This window comes from Cardiocondyla obscurior, linkage group LG06 (assembly GCF_019399895.1).
Source record: "Cardiocondyla obscurior isolate alpha-2009 linkage group LG06, Cobs3.1, whole genome shotgun sequence".
NCBI classification, from domain to species: Eukaryota; Metazoa; Arthropoda; class Insecta; order Hymenoptera; family Formicidae; genus Cardiocondyla; species Cardiocondyla obscurior.
In genome coordinates, this window is record NC_091869.1 from 408,674 (window position 1) to 435,624 (window position 26,951).

At 37.3% G+C, this 26,951-nt stretch overlaps 1 protein-coding gene and 1 long non-coding RNA gene across 9 annotated transcripts in view; one reads left to right on the plus strand and one right to left on the minus strand.

Moving 5' to 3' along the window:
- The window catches only part of Shal (potassium voltage-gated channel protein Shal), a 93,123-nt gene that overhangs the window by 21,988 nt on the left and 44,184 nt on the right, over nucleotides 1-26,951 (plus strand). For all 7 annotated transcript variants that reach the window (XR_011545918.1, XR_011545919.1, XM_070658466.1 and 4 more), the window contains exons 2-3: nucleotides 3,242-3,404; nucleotides 16,530-16,718. Coding sequence is in view for 5 of the 7 variants with exons in the window: in XM_070658466.1 (XP_070514567.1) it covers nucleotides 3,242-3,404; nucleotides 16,530-16,718 (352 nt within the window). In the remaining 2 variants the exon portion in view is untranslated. The remainder of the gene's footprint in view (nucleotides 1-3,241; nucleotides 3,405-16,529; nucleotides 16,719-26,951) is intronic.
- LOC139103630 (uncharacterized) lies at nucleotides 18,481-20,264 on the minus strand. 2 transcript variants are annotated; one of them, XR_011545932.1, is made up of 4 exons: nucleotides 20,075-20,264; nucleotides 19,241-19,391; nucleotides 19,011-19,116; nucleotides 18,481-18,838 (listed from the first exon to the last, which is right to left on the minus strand). It is a non-coding gene; the product is annotated as an uncharacterized lncRNA (long non-coding RNA). The 2 variants fall into 2 exon arrangements; XR_011545931.1 differs by having other exon boundaries at nucleotides 19,011-19,391.

The window sequence follows — 26,951 nt, forward strand, 5'->3', positions numbered from 1 at the left end:
TGTCCCGGCTACATTGACATGTAAGAAAAATCAGTCTCCATCGGCTCGACCCGAGAGTGTTCGCCTTGAACTCGTGCGACTTGCAATTTCTAATTCCTAGCGCTCGATATTTGTCTATTTTGAGCATACGATATTATTGTAGAGTGAAATAAGCTAACAATTTTGTGCTCGGTAAGTAGTTTATCTATTTTTAGAACATGTAAATGGGTTATTAACTTTCAAACTTTTGCGCGATTGCCTCCGTTTTAGAGTCCCGAATAATAGAAATAATTTATACAAATAAATAATGATTTTTGCAATTAAACGTACTGGTAAAAAAAAATTAACTTGTTTATTAAACTTGTTTGTACTACGCTTAAAAACGACTATATCGTCTTAAACAATTTTAATGTACGGGAATTTTGCAATAAATAATATCTATAATATTTCATATTATTTTTTATATCGTCTTTTTAGATACTCAGTCTGACCTTACTTTTTTGCCGGATAATGCCATTTATTCTTAGTCTCACCTAATGCTTTAATCATTTTTAATTGTTCATACCTCGCTTGTTTACTGAGAAATAAATTTACCCGTGTGGAAGACGTTCCCCACGGAAGATAGTCGTGTAAGGAAAGGGAAAAAGGAAAAAAAATTCATTCGATCGATAAATAACTAGCGTGAGAAATTGTTAATTAAATGAAAGATGTGAGAAAGAAGGGAGATCGATAATATGTAGCGTATCACGTACGCGAAAGATGATAGGGCGAGCATCAGGTGAGTTCCCGTTAGGACAAATTTCATGGTCGCTGTAAAAGTCCGTGGGAAACGTAAATCAGAGTCGAGAAACGAGCCTGGGGGACCATAGGGTGCGGGAAAATTATTGGCCGACCGGGAAAACTGAGCTCGGGCGAAAGTTCGCGTGACCTGCAATTCCAGGTCGACTTTCACTTTTTTTTTTTCGTACATGAACTTTTTTTTTTAAGATAATTATTATTCATATTATGCGACATTATTTACGAATGCGATTATTTAATATGCAATCTAATACTATTTCTTTCCTTTAAATTTATTTAATAAAAATCTTGGTCTTTATTAGATTGTAATTTTCGGCACGCACATTTCTCTCTCTCAATAATTTAAGATATAATAAATGACAGATTTTGCGATATATCGCACAGGATATTGAGTGATCGATCATTTAGAAAGCATTTTTTTTTTCCCCCCCCTTAAACTCTTGTCACGTCGTTTGCAGAATACGGCTTTCCTCTACTCTTGCTCCCTTCGTCACAAGCCGAAATTGCGTACGGCCCGAGAAATTCGTTGGAAAAAGGAACGATCTGTAGCTGTCGAGTGCGATCCATTACACTTCATTTTATCCCCCGGCCCCATCGGCGCTCTTTTCCGCCCGCGCGAACCTTCTTTTGATCTTTCGAGTGAGGCATGTCGACAGAATAAACGATCGCTATTGTGCGCAGTATAACGTAGTTTCTAGTTTCTTCGACAATAATGCGATGCTTTCCACGTTAATTTTCAAAGTGACCACTAAGTATACCGACATTTCCTATTCTTGAATTTTTCTTTAATATTTAAAGGGTGTTATACTGTTGAACTTTCGATTAATTTTAGTTTTATATTTGAGAATTTAAATTACTCGCAGCCGATAGTATATAAGTCTAAATTTTCTTTATAAATAAATATTGTACATATTATATATATCTCCTTGTCAATTGCAATGGTTTTCCTTTAAAAACGCTATTGTCTCGTTCAGTTCTTTCCATTATCGCATTCTTGCTTGAACTCACACGTCACTATCTGTCGCACCTGCAGATTTCGTTCTATTTGAACGGGAGATATACGTCGTAGATGAAACCAGCGGGAAATGCTGACGTACTCGACGAATTGCGAAATATACAGTAGTCGGCGTAAAAGGATGAGGTAACATTTGGAAATGTCAGTCGGAAATATTTCGCATATGAGGAGTTATTGAGGCACAAAGAGAATCTCATCGGTAAAAGCCAAATTTGTCAAGAATCTCACGAGGTTTTTTTCTTTTTCCCCCCTTTTTTTAAGATAAATGTTGTCAAAGTGATCCGCGATATTTTTTTTTATATTTAAGTATGTGCCACTATGTGCAGAGCAAATATGATTTTGATATGAGTGCAGATCTACCTACCCCTAATGGATTTAACCTACCCTCAATGGGTGCAAACCTACCTACTTTTTATTTTGCATTCAATAAAAAAAAAAATTGAAGTTATGATATTACTACGTACGTTTTTATGATCAAGTAATTTCAATACAATTTCCTAACAGAAGGAAGCCTCCCCCGTCGCTTTGGTAAACGTTTTTTATCGTTCGGTCGTAAATTTTAACAGAACATAAATGTTCAAGTATGTCGCCGTGAAAGAAAATTAAATGGGTAACCGTGGGTTCGGGCATATTTGAACGATCGCCTATTTGCGCCACTCGATATACAGTAAATATGCGAAAAGCTTCTGGACTGGGAAACCTAGCGGGAAATGTGGTCTACCACGTACAGTGCCACGTGTATTATAGTTGCGAAAAAGTTTTACGGACGGACATTCGCACGGCTGAGAAACGAGGACGAACGTATCTTTTACGGCTGAATTCTTCAAGCACGCTCTGAATTATCCATATTCTCCTGTTTCCCTTGCCGCGATGCGTGCTCCCGCGGGCGACAACGTCGGGAATGTATAATTTCATCGTGCTTTCTGAACATTTGGCCAGATCGTTTGTCTCAGCCGTTACTGTTCTATGTCGCCAACAATGTTCATAATACTTCACGAACGAATTTCTGTTACCCGAAGCGTGACCTTTGCCTAGAATTATTATTCAGCATCTCAAAATTAATGCGATTCTACGAGTTTGGAAATCTTTGAATTGCGTAGCGTATCGGATTATAGAGTATCCAAATTTTGGACTTGTGACTTTTGGAATTTAAGCGGTCTAGAAACAGATACTATCGGTATTCCTGCTAATGTCTGTAAATTGGAAACTGTGACGCTTTAATATTTATGTAGTTACGCATTTAGCTTTTGAATTTAATAAATCTTTTTATCTAAGTTAACTTTACACATGCAACAAGATTCTTTTAAAATTTTTACATGATTAAAATCTTTACATCATAAATATATGATTTAATTATTAACTATTCTTATTACATGAAGTTCACGAAATGATACTCTGTTTAAGTCATAGAAATGTTGTTTCAATGAATATTTTTCTATTTGTTTGCAGCTACGGTGACATGGTTCCGAAAACGATTGCGGGAAAAATCGTCGGGGGTGTGTGCTCCCTAAGCGGTGTCCTAGTGATCGCTTTACCGGTACCTGTTATCGTCAGTAACTTCAGCAGAATATATCATCAAAACCAGCGTGCGGACAAGCGTAAAGCGCAAAGGGTGAGTGTAAAATTCAAAATTATGAAGAATTAATGTATATAATATTTGATAATAGTAAAGTTTTTACTAATTAAATTTTAGTACCGAAAGTATATCATAGAACGTTAAATATCTGCTAGCTTTGAAACAAATTTTTATGTAAGTTTATTTCAAGATTCAGCTGTTAAGATATATTGAAAGGTAAAATATAAAAAATTCAGGTATTATATAAAATAAAGAGATGCTGATTTTATAATTCGCGAAAGAACTTTGCCAATTTTCGATTATGTCGAAATACCGCACGTAGCAGGGGAGGTTTTTATACGAGGTCAATATCACGATCTTGCAATAATTCAGTACGTCTTTTGCATTCGGTTGTTAAATCTTACGATTATGTCGATGTCGATGCATTACAATTTTACGTTGGATATCTTTTGAAACGTTATCGTTTCTTTTTCGCGTATACGATGTGCATCTACAAATAGCTCCGTAACTATTCGCGCCGTCGAGTGTCCATTTTATTCTGGTACAATGGATACCTATCGATACCTCTAGATGCTGTCTTCGGGCTAGAAAACTCGCATCGCTAACTCAAGTCGATATCCTAACAAAATCGCGAGCGACGCGGAGCAACAGGACTTTTCTCCTGGATTAACGAAAGAAATATTTTCGAATATAAAACCCACGAAATGCTCGATACGCAATCTATAATTGGCCTTTAGAAATATATCTTGATTAATCTTATAACCATTTTACTATTTTAAATTTAATTTAATTTTTTTTTTTTTTTTTATTTATATCGAAAGAGGTCTTTTTGTATTTAAATTTTGTTGCCTGTCACGGTGCGTGACGTAACGTGATATATATGTATATATTCCCGAGTCTTTTCGTAAAGTGGAGAAATAAAATAAAGCGATTTTAAATGTATATAACTTGCAACTCACTGCGAGTTGATTTTCATACAACAATATCGGAGATGACTGGCTGCATATAAATTTCGCGGTCGACATTCTCGGAGGTGAGGAACTCTCCCGTCGCCATTTTCGTATTCTCCCAATATCGACGTTTCGAAGATATTTCTTCCATTATACGGAGGAAGTGGTGGTCCCAGTGCAGTCGCAGTCGATGACACGTTAGCTCGTTTCGCGTCGTCGTTTCCAGAAGTCGGACGATTTATTCTCACCCACGTGTAGCTTGTAACTTCGTCCCCGTGGCACAGTTACGACCATTTAACCGAGCATCTCGCAAACTGATGTCATCAAGGGAAGAAAACAAGTTATCTCTTTCCATAAAGTGCTTACAACTTTCTTCATTTTTATTTTTCGTAATTAACTTCTTGAACTTCATATTTTTCAAATTACAACTTCGGTATGCATTCTTGATTCAGAATTAGAACAATTTGGTAATACTTTTAAAATGTATGCAGCAAGTACGCGAGAAGCTCTTTATAGATTTAATTTAGAATAAATTTAAAAGTTTCTGAATAGTTGCGTCTTTAAAAAAAAAATATTGTTACAAATTTTGAGAAATTAATCACCGAGATAATTATTATCTAAATTATTTAACTCTCTTTTTATAAGTATTGGAAAGAAGACAACAAGTTTTTCCTTTCAAGCATCTTAAAAGCCTGCCTTACAGTATCGCGATAAAATAGGAACAGTCATTTTCACACACTCGCTTCGCTCCTGTGACACGATTACCATTTTTAGCGTCGACATTTCGGCAGCGTGCATCGATCGATCCGTAAAAAGAGTTCCAGCCGAATTTGCCACGGTAAATAAATAAGAAAAGACAAAATCGCGGATTGATTGAATATCTTCTCGCGACGCGGAGCGCTTTACTCTTGCGTTCTTTCACGCGGAATATCATCATTGCGCGATACTTTTACAGAAAATCGCGAGCGCGCGAGTAATATTTATTTCAAAAAGACGAGAGTAATCTTTTAAATCTCTCCCGCGCGAATAGACGATTTATTTTCGCAAGTATATGCTTATGCGTCTCTATGTTCACGCTGGTATACTCGCGACGATTCGAGGAGACATCGACGACTCGCTCGGATCGATCTTGAGAAGAGAGATGGAGTCGCATTTAACCGAAGGAAGAAGTCAGCTGCGCTCCTTTAAATCTTCCTCGTACGCTCGATTTCGCGAAAATGCACCATGTTGCAAGTAAAAAGGATTTACGTTGCAGTTATAAATCGAACGATATAATTCACTCTAACTCGTGAAACTGTACTGTCGAGCGAAACTTTTTCAGGGCGCAATTTCCTGAGAATTAAGAAATTAACTTCTAACCAGATAAGATTAATCTTTTTAAAACAAATTAATATGTAGTTGACATTACTCATTATACACATACGCGTAATCTAATTTTCATTTTCTTTCTCTCTCTTTTTTTTTCTTTCTCCATTTATCTGTTTATCCGCCAGACTTTTGCCTTCTGCTTTTGGTTTTAGTTTATTTTATTAATTTTTCGAATTGGTTTAGGCAGAATCGCGAAGTTTCAGATCACTCGGTTTTGCGAAGGTCGACTCGCCGATGCCATGCAGATCTGCATTGCAGATGCAGCCGCATCTACATATGCATGGACACGTTTGTTCTGATTTCTCGCTCTTGAACAGCGACGGATTTTTCGTCAACGGGCTTCTTTCCTACGCTTCGTCGACGTTTAAACTTTTGCCTCGAGTTCTCGTGACACTTTCGGAATCGTGCCGCCGCGTCTCGTACATCGCAGTAGTATTTAAAACACTCTTGATCAAAGGTACTTTTTAACGTTACTCCGGTGAATATTTTTAAAATATGCTCTCCGTAAAATGTATCAAATTTTTTCTTCAAAAGATTTTTTTTATTACAGATGTATCTTAGATTTTTGAAATCTCAAGCTGTATATCGTAAGCATTACGTTAACGAATTAATGAAAGAATCCCAGAACGTGATTCGATTAGATCGTTCCCTTAGAGGCAAAAGTAATCGGCGTAACAAAAGAAGCGGAAGGATAACTGTCTACATGAATATCTGACACCGTTTCACTTATTTCCATAATTTATTCTGATTCGCGCTCTACAATCGTTCATTATGTATTCCGTATGCTGCGTTTTCTCGTTTACGCGATTCCTATATATAAAATAGCGGTAATAAACCGATAACAACCGGCAATACGTCACATTATACATATGTCTCGTATAAATATCTGTGTAAATAATTTCAGTCTCGAATTGAACGTCGAGCGATTTATGCGCAAATATGCCACTATGTTCCTTGTCCTTGGACAATTTTCTGGACAATATTATACAGTTCGCGGTAACACGTTAAGCAGGGGGTGAAAGATAAAACGCCGGGCGCAGTAATAATGTCAAATTTCGAACGTCAAGAAATTGTGTCACGCCGATGTGGAAATTTTCAGTCGCCCGCAAAATGAGTCCTCGACCCCGCGTCATTATTGCCCAAGTTAATATAAAGTCATTCAGGGTGACTATCTCTCCCCGCATATTACACGCCTGGCGATCGAACACGGGCTACCGTAATAGCTACGTGATTTACGGGCTGCATGGCCGTCATCGATATACCTACATTGTCAGTAAACGCCACTGTGAACTTTGCATCTGCATTTAATGTTACGTCCGGCGTTAACGGGCAAACAGCGGTCCGGATCGATTTTCCGCCCTGACCGTCGCGCAAACAGCGACACGAATCTCCGTTTAACGTCGGTTACCTTACTGTCCGTTGCATCGATTCTTTTTACTATATTTGCCTAGGCGTGTATATCGCGGGATAATAACGGTATCAATTTCCGATGCGCCCCTAAGGTGGGAGAAGTCACTTCTCCACCCTTCGTTCCGCGCTCGACGAAAATTTTAAAGTTTATAGATCGCGAAGACGCTCCCCACGTGGGATTTATTTCGACGACTAACGATAAGCGCTTCATAGGGGGCATGTGCCCGAGGGTTTTCTGTTATTTTATTGTTTTATATGCGAGATTTGATTATCGGTAAGATTGCTGTTAAATTTGCCATATTTATCGCGATAACATGATCATATTAATTTAATAAAATGATTAAGCGTTCTGAAATATCAATTTTCAACCAATTGATTAAGTTGTGATATAACTATTGAGCTCGATAAAGCCTTCAAATGAATTAGAAATGTAAATCAAAGAATAATATACTTCATTATGAAACTCTTGATAAAGAATTTCCGATATTTAATTGTCAAACGAATAAAAGTTACTAAATGTAATTATTAAAAGCAGAAACTTTTTTTTTTTTAACGTAGTAAATAAATTCGTATTATGTATTAAATAAATTTAATTAATAAAAAAAACTTTAAAAAGAATTGTTTTAAACAATGATAATATTTTTTATCAGTTTGCATTACGTTTGGAGATTAACTGGTAAGGCTCATAATGAAGTCGACTAAGCTCATTGGAAGTCAAAGTCTGTTTTATTGCAAAAGAGCTCGCGATGAAGTAGCTTAGTTATATAAATACAGTTTCGAACAGTCGTTTACCTTTAGCGTCAGATAACTTTACACGCGTAGAATTGATTTCGACAGTTGGGTGCCTGAATGAAAAACCATGGAAACTCGTAAAGCTCATTTCAACTTTCACGCGCGGTTTTCAATAAATCTCGCTAGTTAACGGAAACTTTGTAAATTATCTTAAGGTGAATAATGAGTTGAAAACTGTGAAAGCTTTTGAATAGATTAAATAGGCAGATTAAATCTCAGCGATCTAAAGTACCTTCCTGTTAAAAAAAAATGTACCGTCGAGTTATTTTAATAATTTTTTTTTTATCAATTACAACGATACTCTAGCTATTTATATTTTTTATCTATACGTTGAATTTAATTTGTTCTATTTAAAAGTAAATATACGCCACGAAGTAGACATACTTTACTTCAAATAACGCGTCTATATTGTACGTGCCTGTTATTGAATACAGTTCTACAAATATAGAATTTTAATTAATTTTTACGTTGGAGAAATATCTACTGAATTTATGTACTCGGCGGCTTGATTTTCTTTAGAATATTATCTATGCGCAACAGTTACGTGCATACTCGATATTCATAACGAAATATAGCAGCACCAGCTATTTGATCGCTTGCGTAGATATAAAATATTTACGCGATTTCCGTATCGATACGATTGAACGCGTTGCATTGATACGAGTAGCGTGAAAATGGTAGATATTGTGGAATTAATACGTGCGAATAAATATGATATTATGACGTCACGCAAAATTGAAGTACAATTTCCTAACAAATTCTGCAAATTACTCCGAAATTACGTAATTTTGTCACAACAAGTATATATATTATATATACTATATTATTTCGCGTAATAAATTGTACAAAGTATATTGATTAACATACATTATTCTGAAAACTTATCTGCTCGTTACATTTAAATAGGTAATATTTCACTGAATCAGTGATGCTACAGTTAATACAGTTATTTCTATAATAATATCGCGATACTGATAGTAATTAAAAGTCATAGACGCAGAGTGCTTTTAAAATTAAAAAAAATTACGAGAATGAGATCGGCATAAAAGGCGGTTAAATTTTATAATGAAAACCGGAATAATTACGACGTTCATCTACTATTATGTACGCAACCAAGCGAGCATTATTATTTCGCAGTAATTACCTCGCAATTGAGGAACAGAAAGCTCCGCTAAAAGATGCATCGTTGCACTTATGCAATGGCTCTCGACATGTCCAATAATGCAAATGCGCCGATTAGCTATTCGTCGTGCGGGTTAATTATAAGCGGCGGCCCAAAACGAAAAGCTCGACAAGAAATTTTGGATGGCACTTCCAGCCGACGGTGTGAATTATCGTCAGGCTTCCGCGTTGTCGCGCCTCTAATTAATTGCGATTGCTACACGCGTAGGCGGTAATTACAACATACTGCCGCGAATATTAACGCAAATAGTAATCACCGATAACTGGGCCGGCTAACGGATGTGCGCGAGACGCGATGTAAATAACTGACCTTAATTTTTCGACGCGACGCGCGGAAATTTTTAATAAATAGGGCCTTGGCCCAAAGGAAGACGGTGCATCTTCTCAATCTTTGCGGTTGGGCGTCAGTCGACGTTTAGAAATTTGTAAACGCGATCAATTTTACGTGTGACCGTGTGTTTCTATATTAATTTCCGTTGACACACATTTCGTAATTTTAATAAAAATCGACAGTACGATTTGATATCAGCGGAAGTCGTAAAAGATTTCTTTAAAAGAATTTTGAACGCAGCCGATTCTCTTCGATAATGAATATTTTTTGTCGAACAAATATGTTTGTCTACGTGGATTATTGTGTTCTCTAGATAGATTGCTGTGTAAATTATCGTTCAGGCTGCCGTTGCATGCGACGTTACATGCTACGTTACATATACGACGTTACACGCGGCGTAACACGCGGAACGATTAATCAAGCGTATTGATATTTGCAATTCCGCCGTCATATTTGAATCGTTATGTGCTTTTGATTACCTATTACGCATTCCCCAATATGATTTGCACAGTACTTAATATTTGAAAGGGCGTTATTCATTCATTAAAATTGTTAATGGATACGGAATATCAGCGCGAGGATGCAGCGAGCGTAGTTTGTAATTTTCAGCGCACATTGTTATGCAACTGTCGCGACAATTAATTAATACAGTTTAATTCACATGGTCTGGAAAATCATTTAATGCAGGCATGTTGGGTTACACAAGAGAATTTGGTCATCAATAATTCGCGAAACGGTATATAACGACACGAATGAATAAAATAGAAAATATTAGAATTAATAAAAGTATACCCCCTCCCCCCCACTTGATCAAATAATTAAGATATACCAATTGGAATACTGTATTACTATTATTAAAATTATTATTGCCTATTGCTTCTAATTAATTAAATCAACGGAGGGTTGTTTTTGCAATTATTTTTTATATCGACTGTGATTGTAATATTAATAAGTCAAAATTAGTCACAAATGGTAGAATAATCGAGAGAAATCATTGAAAGCATTATATAAATCATTACGCAACCAACATGATGACGGACCGTTAATTAATAACGCCTAATTAGTACATGTTTTCGTAGCGCTTCGATTGAATGATATGAATTCGAACAATAACAGCCGATGTTAGGATACGATTGGCTCGCGATATTTGCGAAATATTGAAATTTGTTTTATTTTCTTCGCGGTACGAAGCGACATCGCGGCTTTTGCCAATGGTGAAATTATGATAGCCTTCAATATTTTCGATACCGGAACGCGGTACTAACATTTTTATTTCATATAGATAGACGTTTCCTCCGGAAAAGAGACGATATTTTTGAGAGGAATGTTCTTCGCGTTATGTTATCTCGATAAGTATCGCGGGAATTTATCGCGCGATATTGGAATTATTTAGACTAGCAATGAAGAAAAGGGGTCTTGCGGCGCAGTACTCAAATCCTTTTTGCATTATCTCTTTTTTTAATTTTAAATTTAAAAAGAAGATAACAATTTCCTGCTCTATAAATAATATTGAATTTGTCTCGGTTTCTTTTCCGTCGAGAAGGTGCGTATACACTTAAGCGAACGAACACCGAGCGAACACAGCGAACGCGAATTCCAAACAAATCAATCACCACAAAAATAACACACCAACAGCACACACCGAGAAATGTTCGCGATCGCTATGTCCGTTCGCTAAGTGTATATACGCCTTTAAATGAATTCAGCATTGATTTTCCCGACGTTGCAAAAACGAACGACACGAATCGATTTTTTACAAAGTAATTGGAAATCAATGTCTCCGAATAACGATCCCCTGAAACAATTATACGTATCGACTGCGAGAAATCGATCAGTATTTCGCGCAGCCTTAATAGTTACCGGCTCCTTGACGGGAATTTCCGAGTTCGGTTAGGTAATAGAGCGATGTGAACATACCACGGATACACGCGATGACCCTCGCGTGGCATTCGACGATTAATTCCAGCCGCATGCCGACGATAAGAAAAGAGTATAGCGCGATCGGTAACGATCGCGAGCTTTCGCCCGCCGCTTATCCGCCTAAGTTAATTAGGCGAATGCCGCGAAATAACGCGGGTCACGGACAAGAGGTGAGCCAGCCTAAAGTGGTTTCCTTCTCTTTTTCTTTCTTTAAAGAAAGCCTACCGCCCGCCGATGTATTACGCAAGACCTACTTTCCCGGGTAAAGGGTAAAAGTGATCTTCAGAATTGCGTTCCGCCGCGAGAAGCTCGGGGAGACAGAGCGAGGAGAACTCCTTTGAGATTTCATCGGAAAGGAGATTTTGGGTAGGTCTCGGTGAATGCATCATTCAGATCCCGCGAAATAGAATTCTCTTTAAACTGTACCGCGCCCGGGCGTTTATACGGGTGTTAGATAAATTTTCGAATCGCGCGTAATTCGAATTCCCTTACGAATATCCTTTCACGGCTTTCTAATAATTACGCGGTGGATTTTTTTAATCGCACCGTCTGCACCCGCGCAAATGTACGATATCGTTATCGCCGTCGCTTTTGTTTTGCGCACGCGTCTATTTGGCGACTAGCTGTTCGAATATTCGATTATGTCCGCCTTGGGGCTGTGAAACCGCTGCAAGCCGTAGATACGTTTCAGCCGAACTTCTACTTTCGCTCGTTTCACAAGTGATACCATGCCGACGGGTTGAATGCATTCACGAATCTATGTAACTTCCGGCGGCGACGCTGCCAGACATTGATAACCCTTTCGCGGTTTCGAAATGTAAAAGCTTCTTCGGAAAGACACGTTTACAATGTAACGGCGATAAGAAAATTAAGCGATTCTGCATCTTATTACCAACGAAACTTCTTTCGGGTGCTTGACTATTTTTTTTTTTTTTTAAGTACTGCCGTGTTAATCGGTCAAGTCCGTTATTTGTAGTTCACGTAATTAATTTCAAAAAATAAAATAAATAATAATTAATGCACGAATGTATATATGTATAAATTACATGTAAGAAAAAAGAAAATTATTTCAAGTGTCGCGTGAGATCCATAACATCTACAGTTTCTTGTTGAAAATTATTAAATATGAAACAGTTTCTTTTTTTCTTTTTTTACGTCAAAGAAGCAAAAGTAAGTGGCGCGCGCTTTGTCGTGTGCAGTATGTAAAAAATAAAAAAGTTACACGACCTCGAACACTTTTTACTCATTAGTACGATTGCATCGGGACGCGATGGTGGTGAAAATAAAATTACGTCGTTGATATAATTGCTGATGTGTGTTGCGTAATTAATATACGTCGTGACATAACGTGTCGTCATGTAATCTCGATAAGAACCGCGGCAAGTCCATATGCAAATTAGAAATGGTCATTATCAAGTGGTTGATTCGTTACACGAAGTCTGTCGAGCGCTCTATACGAAACACGCCCGGCATTACGTGTGTCAGCGCGCGTTGTTTACGGCACGGTACTTTCCCGTGCAATAGAAAATCACGATTCACACTTGGTCTGTGGTCAGTCACGAGTACAATACGAGGCGAACAACGTTAATAAACCTAAAAGAAGTCTCGCGTTTCGAGTTAATTTCAGCTTTTTGTACGGCAGTATTTATAATTAAAGTAAACGTATACCGCGTAGTCTCACTGACATTTTCGTACACGCACAAAGTGCAATTCTAGTAACTGGGTTACATTAATTCGTTCCTAAATTAAGAATGGTCGCACAATGGTGGATCGTATTACAGCGAAAGATTTTTTTTCTTTTTTTTCTTTGTCTTTTCCTACTTTTTTTTTTACATTTTGACTTAAAAAAGAGATGTGATCTAATCTAGTTATTAGAATTATCCGTATACAGATACAGACGTGTGACAACTGAAAGTAGTACCTGAGGTAATTAATCTAAATATTTCCCGTCATATAGAACGCGCTTCATCGCATGCGAAATGCAACTACTATGCATTTCATCTTGCATACCGCGCGTCTGGAGAACTCAATTTCGCTCGCTTTACAACGTTTTCATTGCGGCTTCATAATACCGCGTTCAATCACAGCTGGCGATGATTTCGCGATGTCAGATCGTGCTACCGCTATCTACTCTCGACAGTCGCCGTCGTTGTGTGACAGCAAAGCGCAGTAAAGCTACGGTTAGTGTATACGGGGGAGGATTCCGTGACGTTTCGCAGATGCCCCGACCCGTAACGGCATAAACATCCGCGAGTGCCGAATAAATGCACGCAGAAAAGCACGGCTTGCGATTCTGGCCGGAGTTGCACCGCGCGAAAATATACCGAGACGAACGTAAATCGGCCGAACTGGCTTCTGTTTCGCGAACCGACCTTGCGGCTTCTCACCTTAGAACCCCGCATTTATCCCGAATTCGCGATAAGCCCGGAGGTATCTCACAGTTTATAATCTCCGCGAATTCGACTAAAGCTGGCTGCTCGAAATTTCTCAACGGCGACGGAATTATATCCGTATAATTCTCCATCACGCGGTCGATTTACCGTAAAATCCGTAAAATCACGTCTACGACACGGATCTTTAAAGACATTTCAGCGCATAAACCGGTTATTGGGCTGTCATACCTCTGCTAAGTTCGACGATAAAAATATATATTTGTCGAAATCGCGCGAGCTTATTTAATAGTAAATATGCGACGATATTTCCGCTAACTAAAAGTATTCGAAAAAGCGCGATAACAAAAAAAAAAGCGCAATTTTTTACGTTAATTTTTTCATCAACACTTCTTAATTAACGCGAAGCTAATGAATATAAATACGTAATGCCACAGCCGCGAATGTGAAATGAGAGTAGCTGTATTAAAATATTTACACGTATTGTAAGCTGTATTATAATATTACACATATGACGCGCGTACTTTTACTTTGAATTTTTAATTTTATTAAAAACGTAAGGTGGTAAGTGTCTTCGGTTTTGCTTGGAAAAATAATTTCTGGTCGCAAATTATCTACAAAATTCGGAAACGTTCCGGTATCTCTGGCGAAGTGGGAGCTCAATTTTTCGCGTCCGCGTATCTATCGACTGAAGCAAATTCTCCGGCCCTTTAGCTGGCACGACGCTTAAACCCCTTCTTTTCAACAAAAATAGAACCGATAGAAACGCGGAGTCCTTTCAATCTCTAATCAGCCGATTAATAGCGACTATCGATACGTTCGCGAAAATATACTCCGGCGTTCGGAAAGCCGCAAAGAACGGATGTGGTGCATCTTAGCTCTTTATATCACCGTATGCATGTTACACGGCCGCGCATACGGCATTTCGAGATGTGGACACATTGAATTAACGCCTCATAGCCGCATGCCGCAATTTCCGCAATTACATAGCGCAAGTTGCGAAAGTTACAAAATTAGCGCGGTCGATACGCGACCGCTCGGACCTCGCCGTTAATCCTCGTTTGCGGGCGGAAAAGAGTCTGTCGTAGAGTTTATTCGTCGTAGCGTAATATCGCGTAAAACCGCAGAAATTCCGATATTATTCCATTATATCAAAATTTACGGCCGGTAACGCGTACGAAAAAGCGTTCAACAATCAGGCAACGTTTGGACTACATCGCTGCACCAGCTTTTACTTTTCAAAGTAAAGTTCGAAAGTTAATAACGATAATAATATGTCCTTCCACTCGCGGAAAAATCTAACCATCTCAGCGAATAATGGAATCTATTACGATTCGAACTTAATATGATATATAATTTTATAATATATAATTTTTCTTTCCTTGTTTTGCCTGTGGAGTGAATTTATGCCTATCTAACCTTTGCACATATGCGAGTTTATACGTAATTGTTTTAAAGTTATAAAGGACCGATGTGATTATGAAAAATGTTCCCTTTTTACGCACATTGTTTTACGTTTTCGACGCGAGGCGCCGAGAAAAAGTCGCATAAAGATTAAGGGGCTGCGGTTAAAGAAATTATTTGCGTTCGCTAGTTGCCCGGAGATTTCTTGCCGCGTTAAATAACGCGATAGTTACTGCAGGTCGACCGTAAGAAAAAAGAAAAATTAAACACGCTGTTGTATGCGGCGTCAATAAGGTTGCATAAGGTCGTTTATTTATAAAGTTTAGAAAAATACAGGGCGGAAAGAGCCACGTTTATTTTTAGTTTCCCGCTTGTCCGGTATTATAAATAAATGATTCTAAGTATTTCAACTGCTTGCAATATTACTTGCCATAACTTGAGATTTACGAGCCTCGCAGGCTTCCACGTCGCGTGTGGAAATCATCGTCGTGATTTTGTTATAATGAGAACGTAACTAGATGAGATACGCATTCAATTAAGAGCCATTGATTTTAGAGCGCAACGGCATTCATTGCCATGTGCATTTCATTTATTTATCGCGGAGTTTTGATAACGTTAAAGTACTCTGTCCAACCTCTGCTATATTATATCACAATTTTATTTAATTTTAAAATCACGATCGAGACTTTCAGAATTTTAACGGTAAATGTTAAGTATCTCGTATAGCTGTAACATTTATAGGGATTGCATCCCTTGTCTTAAAATAAAAAAAAAAAAAACGTCTTTCAAGTCTTCTAAAGATAGGCGAAGAATAATGGTAAAAAGTAAAGATAGAGTCTATATATTATATGTATAAAATAGAGAAATGATAAATGTGTTTATTGATAATAATATAGTAGAGAGTTAACATTTCTAAATGCACTTTTTACCTGAACGCAAATTACGAAACGGACCTTATAAAAAGATTAGGATTGGAAATGTTTTATATTTTATTAAGCTGTACGAGGGAGAGAGAGAAAGAACGGAGAGAAAGAGAATTATTTTGGAGGAAAATTCTTTCTTCTCTAATACAAGAATTCACGTAAAATATTTACGGCGACGAAATTCAGCCGTCTGTTAACCGAAAGCTTGCCCTGCGGGGTAAAGTGGGGATTTAATGAGGCACAAAGAAAACCGGGCACGGTTACGACACGGCTATGTGTTACGACGGTGAGATAAAAGTTTATTCTAGTCTTACCAGAAATTTACCTCTGGTACATATACTATAATGGTATCTTCGATTTTTCTATATGTTTATTATAGTATCTCCTAATCGTAGTTGTAACGAAATAAAATTGTAAAAAAGAAATTTTAATTCTGCCAAGATAAAATAAAATAAAGGACTAACGAGAGTTTTTATTTTCTCTGTTTATAGAAAGCCAGATTGGCACGTATCAGAATCGCGAAGGCGTCGAGCGGCGCCGCTTTCGTGAGTAAAAAGAAAGCAGCGGAGGCGCGTTTGGCTGCTCAGGAGAGCGGATTGCAGTTGGAGGAATTCTACAAGGAGGAAGATATCTTTGAGCTACAGCATCATCATCTACTTCGTTGTTTGGAAAAGACCACGGTAAGTCTTGATACCTTTGTCTGATAACAGCTGCATGTCGCGCTTTCATAGAATTTCTTATCCGTTAAATCGCTCTTAAAATCCTTAAATACCTCACCGATAACTTAACTTTGTTAGACGGGACTTTTTATCTTTTATTTCTCAGTCTGAAAGAACTTGCAGTATGCTTTTTACGAACTGTTCGCTACGTTCTATATAATTAACCGGGCGCAATTCACAATTTTGTGAGAAAAATGTCGGAGGTAACCTGCTACTGAACTGATCCCCGGCGACTTTTAATCGTTTAAAATCGTATAAAATAATGACGCGCTAAGAAGGTTAACAAAATATCATATTTTGAAGATGAAAATTGCAAGATAACGTAAAGCTCGCTGTCATCGCGCAGAGTTTTTTTTTTATTTTGAGGTTCTGCATAAAGACTGTTGCGACGGGGATAGATTAATCAGCAAAATGATAATTAATCATTCGCGAATGCAGTGTTCTCCTGCCGTGAACGACGACAAACATGTACAAAAACGCAGTCTACGTTGAGCGTCATTAATCCCGCGCTCGCGACAAAGCAACTGCATCGTCGCGAATGCATCGTCGACACTTCCGTTTCTCGCGCCGAGAATTCAATGGGTACTCCGCCTCGAAAATCCGGCAGTCTGTTTCGTGAGTATTGCGCACCGAGTACCGGAGTAATTTGAATAAACCCTCCCGATCCCTCTCTTCTATCTCTTTCTCTCTCTCTATCATCCGGACGCTCCGCGCTTGTCTAATTTTAGCCCGGTGAGAGATTGGTTGCATGAGTGAAGATTGCCGCGTACGGAGTGTAGTCGTTATCGAGCCCAAATACCCGCAACCAACTCTCTTTTACGGAGCTACTGTTACAGAAACGTGCAGTTGTGGAATCGCACATGCGGGATGTCATAAAATCCCGAATTTTTTGTGGAAACACCGATAAGAAAGTCGCGCAGTAACGTGAATAGAAATAAAACGATAAACGTAAAAAATAAAATTTATGTGTATTTTTGTATCTTAAAAAAAAACTATTTTAGATTAAATTATATTTATTATCATTTTGCGGCATAGATTGAATCTCTCGCTTAGCTCCGTTGTGCCGTCAGATTATTTTTATTATTTTATTAATTTTATTAATTTTTATTATTTTTATTATTTAAAAAATTGTAATAATTACTATTACATTTTTGCAAATAATATTCTTTACCCCAAAACGCATTATACAAAAACATGCGACTCACCGGTCGATGCGCAGCAGCAGAGTTGACGATACAGCAGGTGACTGTAACATAAAATTAAAAAAACATTAATTGTAGAGATGCTAAATATACATTCACTGTTAAAAAAAAATATTACGCGTTTTTGATTAATTCTTTAATTAAAAAAAATGTATAAATAAAGTTATCTGTTAAAGAAATTACAAAGCTAACGATTTTATGTAATTAAAAATTATTACTCACCTAAAAGATGCTCTGCCGATGCATGTTGCCTTCCTTGGGCCTCCTCATCCTCTCAGTTGGGACGTGTAGTCATCATTCCGCGTATTAGAAACTCGCGAACGCGCCCGAAGAATTTACTTAACACTTTTGCTTGTAATTGTTCAACACTCGCGATTATAAAGTTCGATTAGCAAAATCCGCCCGAATACTACTGCTCGGCAACCCGAAAACGGCCCGACGAACCGGCCGCGGTTCGTATTTATTATTTTCGGCGTGCGGCACTTGATTTCTCCTTCGGATTTTTATCTAAGCAGAACTCTTGGTTCGCTCAGATAAAAATCCAAAAAAGTGTTGAGCTGTAAGTATATCAAGTTAAATTACATACGGTTGTATGTAATTTAGATTGATATAATTAAATTAGAATTAGTTGTACAAGATATTATACACAATTCAGGAGGCGAGGTATTTTTATTTTATATTTAAACGTTTATAATTTATGTTAAATTTAATTACCTATCATGTACTATTCGCGTTAAGTATTATTTTAATGTATTAAATATTTTTTTATTATTTTATTAATGCTATTTTTCCGCGAGCATCATAATTTTTCCCACCCGAATGGCTTACATTAGAAAAAAACGTAAGGCATGCGACTCACCAGGCGCCGGAGTTTAGATTCTGCAACATACAAAAGAAATTTTTATTATAGAAATGTTTGTAATAGTTACACTGTTTAAAAAAATATTATTAACGTTTTTAATTAAATTTCAAATTAAATGAATAAAAATAAAATAATTTCTAACCAAAAGACAAAGTTAATAATGCTGTGTAATAAGAAAGTGATATTTACCTTGGGGTTGCTCCGACGACGCAAGATACCTTTCCGAGGCCTCCTCCTCCTCTCAGAATGTAGAATGGGCCTCTTCCTCTCAGGTTGGATGTTAGGTTTTCTGGATCTTCACATGAAACAGAACCAAAAGTTTGCTCGATTAATTCTTGTATATATTTTATTTTTATCTATATTTTATAATTATTAATACATGATTAAATATATCAATATAAAAATGTAATTATACGTACCATCCGCGTATAAAATATTCCACGCGAATTAAGATCCGCTGGCTACGTTGTGTGGCATATGTATATCGTGCGATCGCAAGGAAATGGTTGAATGCTGCGTTCGCTAGTTATTGGCGACAGAAACACGTCCTCTTCTCCTCTGGATCTTCACCTGAAACATTACAAAGTTTTGTTTCATTAATTAAATGTAGGAATACAAAAATATAATCGTACGCACCATCTGCGTATAAAATATTCCGCGCGTATTAAGACCCGTTAGCTGCATCATTGGCAATGTCGTTGGACATCGTGCCAGCGCGAGAAAACAGCTGGGCACTGCGCGCGCGAGTCCTGTTCACCACCGAGACGATTGTAGATCACGCACGCAGTTGTCGTAGGTCCCGTTTGACCTACTTTCCGTCTCCCCTTGCCCCGACTGCCGCACGGCGATCTGAAGGTCGGCCACCTTGTGTCTCGCGATCCCCTTGCTCCGCGCGCGCGAGCCCCGACTTCCCCCCGTACCGCGCGAGACATGGCCCATACTCCCGATTCCTCGTCCTCGCTCGCTCGCTCCGCAGATCTTTAAACTCGAGTACGTCGCGATTCCCGTAGATAAGATCTTCGAGCGAACACTCCGAACGAGCTCCGACCGACCTGATCGACGATTCACTCTCCTTCTAACACTGATTGTACAGCCGGCCGCGTCGCGAATTTTCCAAGATCGGCAGCGTTTACATTTATCGTCGATCAGGTCACTTGGAGCTTGACCGAACTACGCAATTATTCACTCGCGACTACGTGACGGCCCGGGGACTCGAATGTAACATAGCACGTATAAATGTGGATGAGACTAACCTCAAAAGACGGAGCGTCCAACGCAGAGATGATACGTAGTCAGAACCCGGCAGGGGACTGATAGAAGGAACTGCAGCGAGTGGGAAGACGGCCCAGCGCCGCGCACGCGCCTCTCACCGCTGGCGCTGTTCGCTGTACGTGCCTCGTGCCTTGCACCTGCAAATACGTTGCTCATTCTGCAGCTAAAAAATGCGAGAAAACAAACAATGAGGTCGAGCGAGACTTTGTTTATGTTCTTACACTTACATAGAATTTCTATACCGAATATTAATTTATGCGTATCACGAATTTTTGAAGTAATGAATACGTTGTATTACTTACCGATTAGATCATTACTTGTAGTTTATTTAATTAAGTAAATGAAATAAATATAATTGATAACGAGAGCTAGCGTTTTTAAATGAAAAATTTAGTTGAGCGCAAATCAAATATGCTATCGTTAAATAAATTCTAAAGACAGTTAAATATTAAAAGTTACAATAACAGAACGGTATTTTACAATCTATACGGATCATGAACCAATCATGTCTGTTTTGATTAAAATCACATTTTTGACTGGGATCCACTATACACTGTAGCTCTCTTCTAGACTCGTCATTTAAAATATATCGGTCAATTTAAAATTGACATTTGACATGTGTTTGTAAAAAATAATATTGCGACAGATACTTCCTTTTCCTCGAATTGAAGCAATCCATGTAGTAATAAATTTCGAAGCTAGCCGAATCTCAAGAGAACGATAGCGGAGCTAAAGATAACTCTGCAGAAGCAAAAAATATTAAAACTTTTCGAGGTACAAAAGATATACTAGATATCGGGCGCTATGAAACTGCCACAAATTCTATCTTATTTCTATTTCAAGCAACTGTATTATTTACTTGAAATACTGCCTACCGACTCTCTGTTATCTTTCAGTTTATATGTTTTAGATTTTTACGTTAAACTTACGAATTATGTTTCTAAGACAATATTAATTAACATCGAATGTGAATTACTATAAATTAAATTTTTATTTCTAGTTCTTTATTTGATTTATATATTAAAAAAATATTTTTAGAAAATAATCGCAAGAAATAAAATTATCACTAAAGGAAATTGTTCCAATAAATACCGCATAGTCGTTAATTTTTTATAAATTGGCGTGTCAGTAGAGCAACTCCGCTAGCTTGTACATTTACCCTTTATATAGTAACCTAAGTGCCATACATGTAAGCAGGTGGTAACGATAGCCTGCCTTGCCCTTTGGGAATTTGTGCTGTACAGTATTTTGTAGATTAGGTAAAGAAATATATACGGTTACGCGCGCGATAATATCACCCGTACAACATTATCAATGAATTTGCATTTTACACAATGACGATAAAAATGTAAAATTGACTTTGTACAAAAAGCATAAAAATAAAAACAGTTATTAGATTTATTAATTTATTTTTGAGGTACCTAATAAATTCTTCTACGGTATCTTTAGTGAAATAATCTAACCAAAAGTTGCGCGATTTTCAAACTGATATTCGAGAGGTAAAATTTATGTTCGAGACTTTAAATCGATGTTCGAAAGCAGTCTCAAATATTTAACTGTTTACAGACGCTGGAATGTTTGCATTTTATCGCGACCAAAACTTGACAGGCAGACCACTGTTATATATAGTTAATTTCGTCATTAAGTAATATTTCCAATGTTGCGATGACAGCAACGTTTGATGATGGACGCTTCCTATGTTATAAACGATGACGTAGTGACGCTTCGAGGTCACGTTTCCGATCGATTCGTTGCTCACGTCCCGAAGCTGCCGAATCTTTGACCCCAAGCTCCGGGTTTCGCACAAATCGTGCTGGATTCCTCCCGAGAGTGCAACGCTCGCGCGACGCTCAACTTGGGGATGTTTTCTCGAGAAAATTAAGGTTTCCTACTGATCAAAGAACGACGTGAACGGAACCGCTGACGGGGCGTGACGTAAAACTTGAACAGGAATTTTCTCGGACGTGTAAACCGAATTTTTTTTCAAGAAATGACAAGCCAGACATGCGGCTCAAGCGTAAAAAAATTATAGCTTTTAATTGATTCAAAGAGTAGCCTTTTTTTTATTATTATCAGTTTAATGAAAAATGGATTTAAAATTTAATTATGAGAACACCTCAAATTAAGTAGAAAAACGATGAAGCAAATGTGATAGAATGTGCTTTAATCTTAAATTATTTGAACACATTATTCATATAAAATATAAAGAAGGTTTTTTTTTATCTTTTACATTTTGACAACTAGATAATTAGATAGGAATAATTTCTGTAATTTTTTTTATTAAGAAAGAAGACGCGGGAAGAAAAAAAAAAGTTAATAGAAAATTTTACCGCGAAGTATTATAAACATTCACTTGAAATAGAATATTCTCACCCAGATTCGTACATACGCGTTCGCCATAGCTATGTGCGCGAAATGCATACTAGATGCGCCGCTTTACGTCATCCTGCCGCCAGCGCTTCTGCAAACGAAGGTATTTCGGGAATTTAACGGGGGAAGGAAAGGGGTAGCGTAGCTTCTCTTCTTCAAATATTCCGACGGAATCCTTGTACTGCTCATGCGAATTTGCATTGTTATACGCGAAGAGCGTGCTACAGTTGGCAAGGCGATAAGATGTCTGACCAATTAATATCAATTGACAATTTGCGGAGAATTCTCTTTGTGAATGTCAAATAGCTATATGCAGTCGGTGATTTCCGTTTTGTGGTCTATTAAGGTTGCACTGGCTATTTTAGCACGAAATAATTATCAGAATAATACGCAATTTTTTACTGTCTTACAAAGTTATTATTACGCATATGTATTAAAACGGTAATTCTTTTTTTATTTAAGCATTCGATTTTTTTAAATAAAGTTACGTGATAATTGATAACTTGATTATTAACAATATTATCGTTACTTTAATCAAATATATAGAAATAAGCTAAATCAGATATGATATCGTTTTCACGATTAAGAAGAAAATTTATTAGATAGATTTTAATATCATTTTAAGATATTTTAATTTTTTTTCTTTATATTAATATTCTTATCTTTATATCTGTATTTGATTTCATATTGGGCTTGCCCTTGCAGAAATTTCCCTTCGCCTTCGACGGATGCGGCCAATCGTTGGCGTCTTCGGATCGGGGTATTGATTTCTTCCGGGTCGTGGTCGCAGTCACGATCAGATTATAAACGCAACATGTAAAATGTCATTATCGTGACTAATTATAAATCCGTTACGGTATGAAAGAGATGTTCGACAATAGCAATTGGTCCATTCACGTGGAACATTTCAATTACATAAGCGATTATGAGATGAAAAGCATTGACTGTGTCGATGAAAAAGTTCAAAGAGAAGAAAGAATCGTAAAATTTGAAACGATTAAAGAAAGTTTTTGAAAATTTTACAACTTGAAACTACCGTGGCAAAAAAGGGTTTTTTTTAGCACAATTAATGAGCTATGAATTTTAATAATTAAATGGTTGGTAGGTTGATTCTTTAGATTCTTGGTAGATAAGGATTAAAATCTCTTTGGGGAGATATAATAATAATCTTGAGCTGAAACGAGTGCGCTCTCAAATCGTGACTACTCGAATCGGAATCGAGAGGGTGAAAGTGAATAAATATGTAGCAGAGGCTTTCGGGAAGATCATGTAAATGGATAGAATTAATATCGGCGTTTGTGAGGAAGTGCGTTAATTATTCTGAGTGCGATAAAATCGGATAAAAAGAATATTTCTTACCCGAGAAATCACGAAGGGATAGCAGTGGGTCAAGCGAAATATATTAAAATGAATTAATTATGGCAAATAATAACCGAGGATAAATTGTGGCTTTTCATGAAATATTCAGAGCTTAGTATTAATATTCAACGCGTTTTGAGCAGAATCTCTATAGAATAACCTTTTCTCTTGGAATTAAAAAATTGTTTAGTCAAACGTTATCGCACATATTTTTTTTTCTTTTTTTTAGATATATGTTTCATTAAATTTTTTAGATAAATTGATTCACGAAGAAACCGTTAGTGTTTCCCGGCAATTCACAAAATTTTGCAAAAAAATCAAATGTTATTTCGGCTGGAAAGATATATGGTCCAATTAGTATTTGACGTTTCGGAAAATTGCTGCGGTAAAATGTTACTGGGTTAGATTGGGAAAAGAATGTCACGCATGTTCTGCTCATTAAATCTTTAGAGGGTTCTGCCATGCGTCCCACAGAATAACACATCCAAATATCTCCCCGAAACCAACCCTTAGAAGGGAGTTAGACACAATGTGGTGGGTTCGCAGTTACGTATGCATTGCCGCCGAAAAGGGTGACGCACGTAGGTGCTCCTGAATTTAATATCGGCCAACTGGAAACAAACCCTCCGGAAAAGGTGGAAGGTTGAGTAGGGTACGAGACTGGGACTCGCAAAGTAGAGCAAATAAAACGTATTCGACTGTCGTAGTTGTGACCTAACGGAGTCCTTTCGGGTCGCTACGTTTTATGTTAGGCGTCGTGACACTTTTGTTCGTAAAGAAATTAGCGTAGCGAATTAAGATTTATGTGTTTGCTGCGAAAATTATTTATATTAGCACCAGTAATTATTTTAAATAGTTAGCTTTCAAACATAAGAATTTAATTTTTTACGCGTCGGCGAGTTTTAAAGTTCATAAACTTTTTTTTTTTACTTTTAACATTAAAGTCGTATAGAATTTTTTCTACTCTAAGTCGCACGGAAATAACTTCTTCAAAAATCACGGCTTTTTCGTCGAAGAGTTTGAGAATCCATAGTCACACACGTTACACATCCGAACGTGTCACTCTTGATTATCTTGATGAATCCGACAATTGGTCTAGTTCGTCAAACGGCCAATGTCTGATATGTAGTACGTTGGGTTGTGGCTGACATCGACGTATGTACAGCGGTCATTCCGTTGATTCCGCAGTCACCGTGGTATTTAGACAATGCATGCAATTCCGCCACTGTACTTCTGGCAGCGCGTTTATTCTCGATCGCAATTCTGTACCTCTACGCGGAATGCAGTAAAATATTATGTCGATTTAATGGCCATCTGTTTGTACCGCCGTGCTGTTAGTCGAGGCGTTATAGGTATTTTACCCGTCATTTAATTGACAAATGATTTATCACGTACGCTTTATGCGCGTATGTCCGCGCACATGTATTTTTAACCGTTATTAAAATATTAAATTTGCCGTATTTATTTCTAAGAACGATTTACATTCGTTTATGATACGCGAAATAAAAATTAAAGAATAGCACGTAATATTTAAATATTCGCTGCTGCATCGTCCCAATGTTAATCGCAAACCGTTGTATTATTATAACTGCAGTATGTTTCAATTAATTTATCGTTGACCACGCATATTGCATCGACGTGGTGCAGCGCAACGTTTCGTCAGCATCGAACTGAAACTGGAACTTACGATTCGATGCATTCCGTGCCCCATATCATAATTCTATACATATGTTGTGCAGCGTACAAAATTATAAATAAGTTTTTATTTCATACGAGGAGTAAAGCCATTACCCGATTTGACAATCATGGGCCGTTAAATATCAATTTTTATAGCGTTTTTTTTTACACAGATATATGCATTATGATACAACAACCGTATTGTTTTATCAAACTTTATAGTAGCAAAAAATTTTACGCACAAACGTGCAAGGAACGCATTAAAGCGAATAACTCTTTTAAGAAAGTACAGCTATTCTACGATATTATATCCGTTCTCGAAGAAACATTGCAAAGAACGATACCTTTTATGCGAACGGATATAAAAGCGACCATTAGCTTCTCTGATGGTATTCAGTGACGCCCTAATACTCTAAAAGCAGCTAAATCTCGCGTACGACAAAGAAATACGCGGCCGTAAATATACATTGCACGATAAATTTGGACTCGGTATAAATGAATGCGGTAATATAAATTAAGCCCTTTTTGCTGGAATACATTTTTTAAATTGTAAAAAATTTTATTTTAAAATGAGAGAGCTGATTAAAAGGATCCGTGTAAGATAAAATGGACTTAATAATGATCTCTATACGTCATATTTGCGGGATGTAATTACGTTAATAATTGCGATAAAATATTATTTCAGTCACATAAAAGTACTGCATTTAAAAATAGTATTATACATTTAATGAGAGGGACTAAATATTATAAAGTGCTCGCTTTGCTTCTTTTTAAAAAAAAAAACTTTTACATTAAAGATATTTCAAATACTTTTCATTTTTTTAAATATAATTTACATACATTCGAATATTAATTATATTAATTTCCTTCGATTAATTAATTAAGTGAACTGCAAATGATTGATTGAATACTGCCATGGATCTGTTAGTTATAGACGCGGTACGTTAAATTTAACGAAACATTAATATTTAATATGATATTTTATCGTACAATATTTTAGTTATATTTCATAGCATAGTTCAGATTTAAATAAAGTCGCTGAACGACTAGTGTAGGCGCTGACGCGCGCGGTGGCGGTCAGTCTAATGGTTTCCCTCATTTCTTTCCGCGCCGGACGCCGACGATGCAGCATCACCGCGCGCGACATTCCGTCCCGCTTTATTCGTACCGAAAGTTTCTCCAAGTTCCTTTCTCGAAAGTAAGTTGATTATATTCTTCTTTCTGCGTCAATTACATTATCTTCTTTCACATCGTGTCGAATCGTGTAGGGGTAACGAGCCAGACGCGCGAAAAGTTAAGGGCGGCCGGGTAACCTCACTTCGCGCGACTTTGTCGTAACGACCGCCGCGTTTTCTTTCTGCCGGTGGCCGAGAAGTACGCCGTTAGCGAAACTCCGTGCTCGCGTATTATTGCGTTCCTTTACAATTTTTTATAGTATGATTTCCCGAGCGA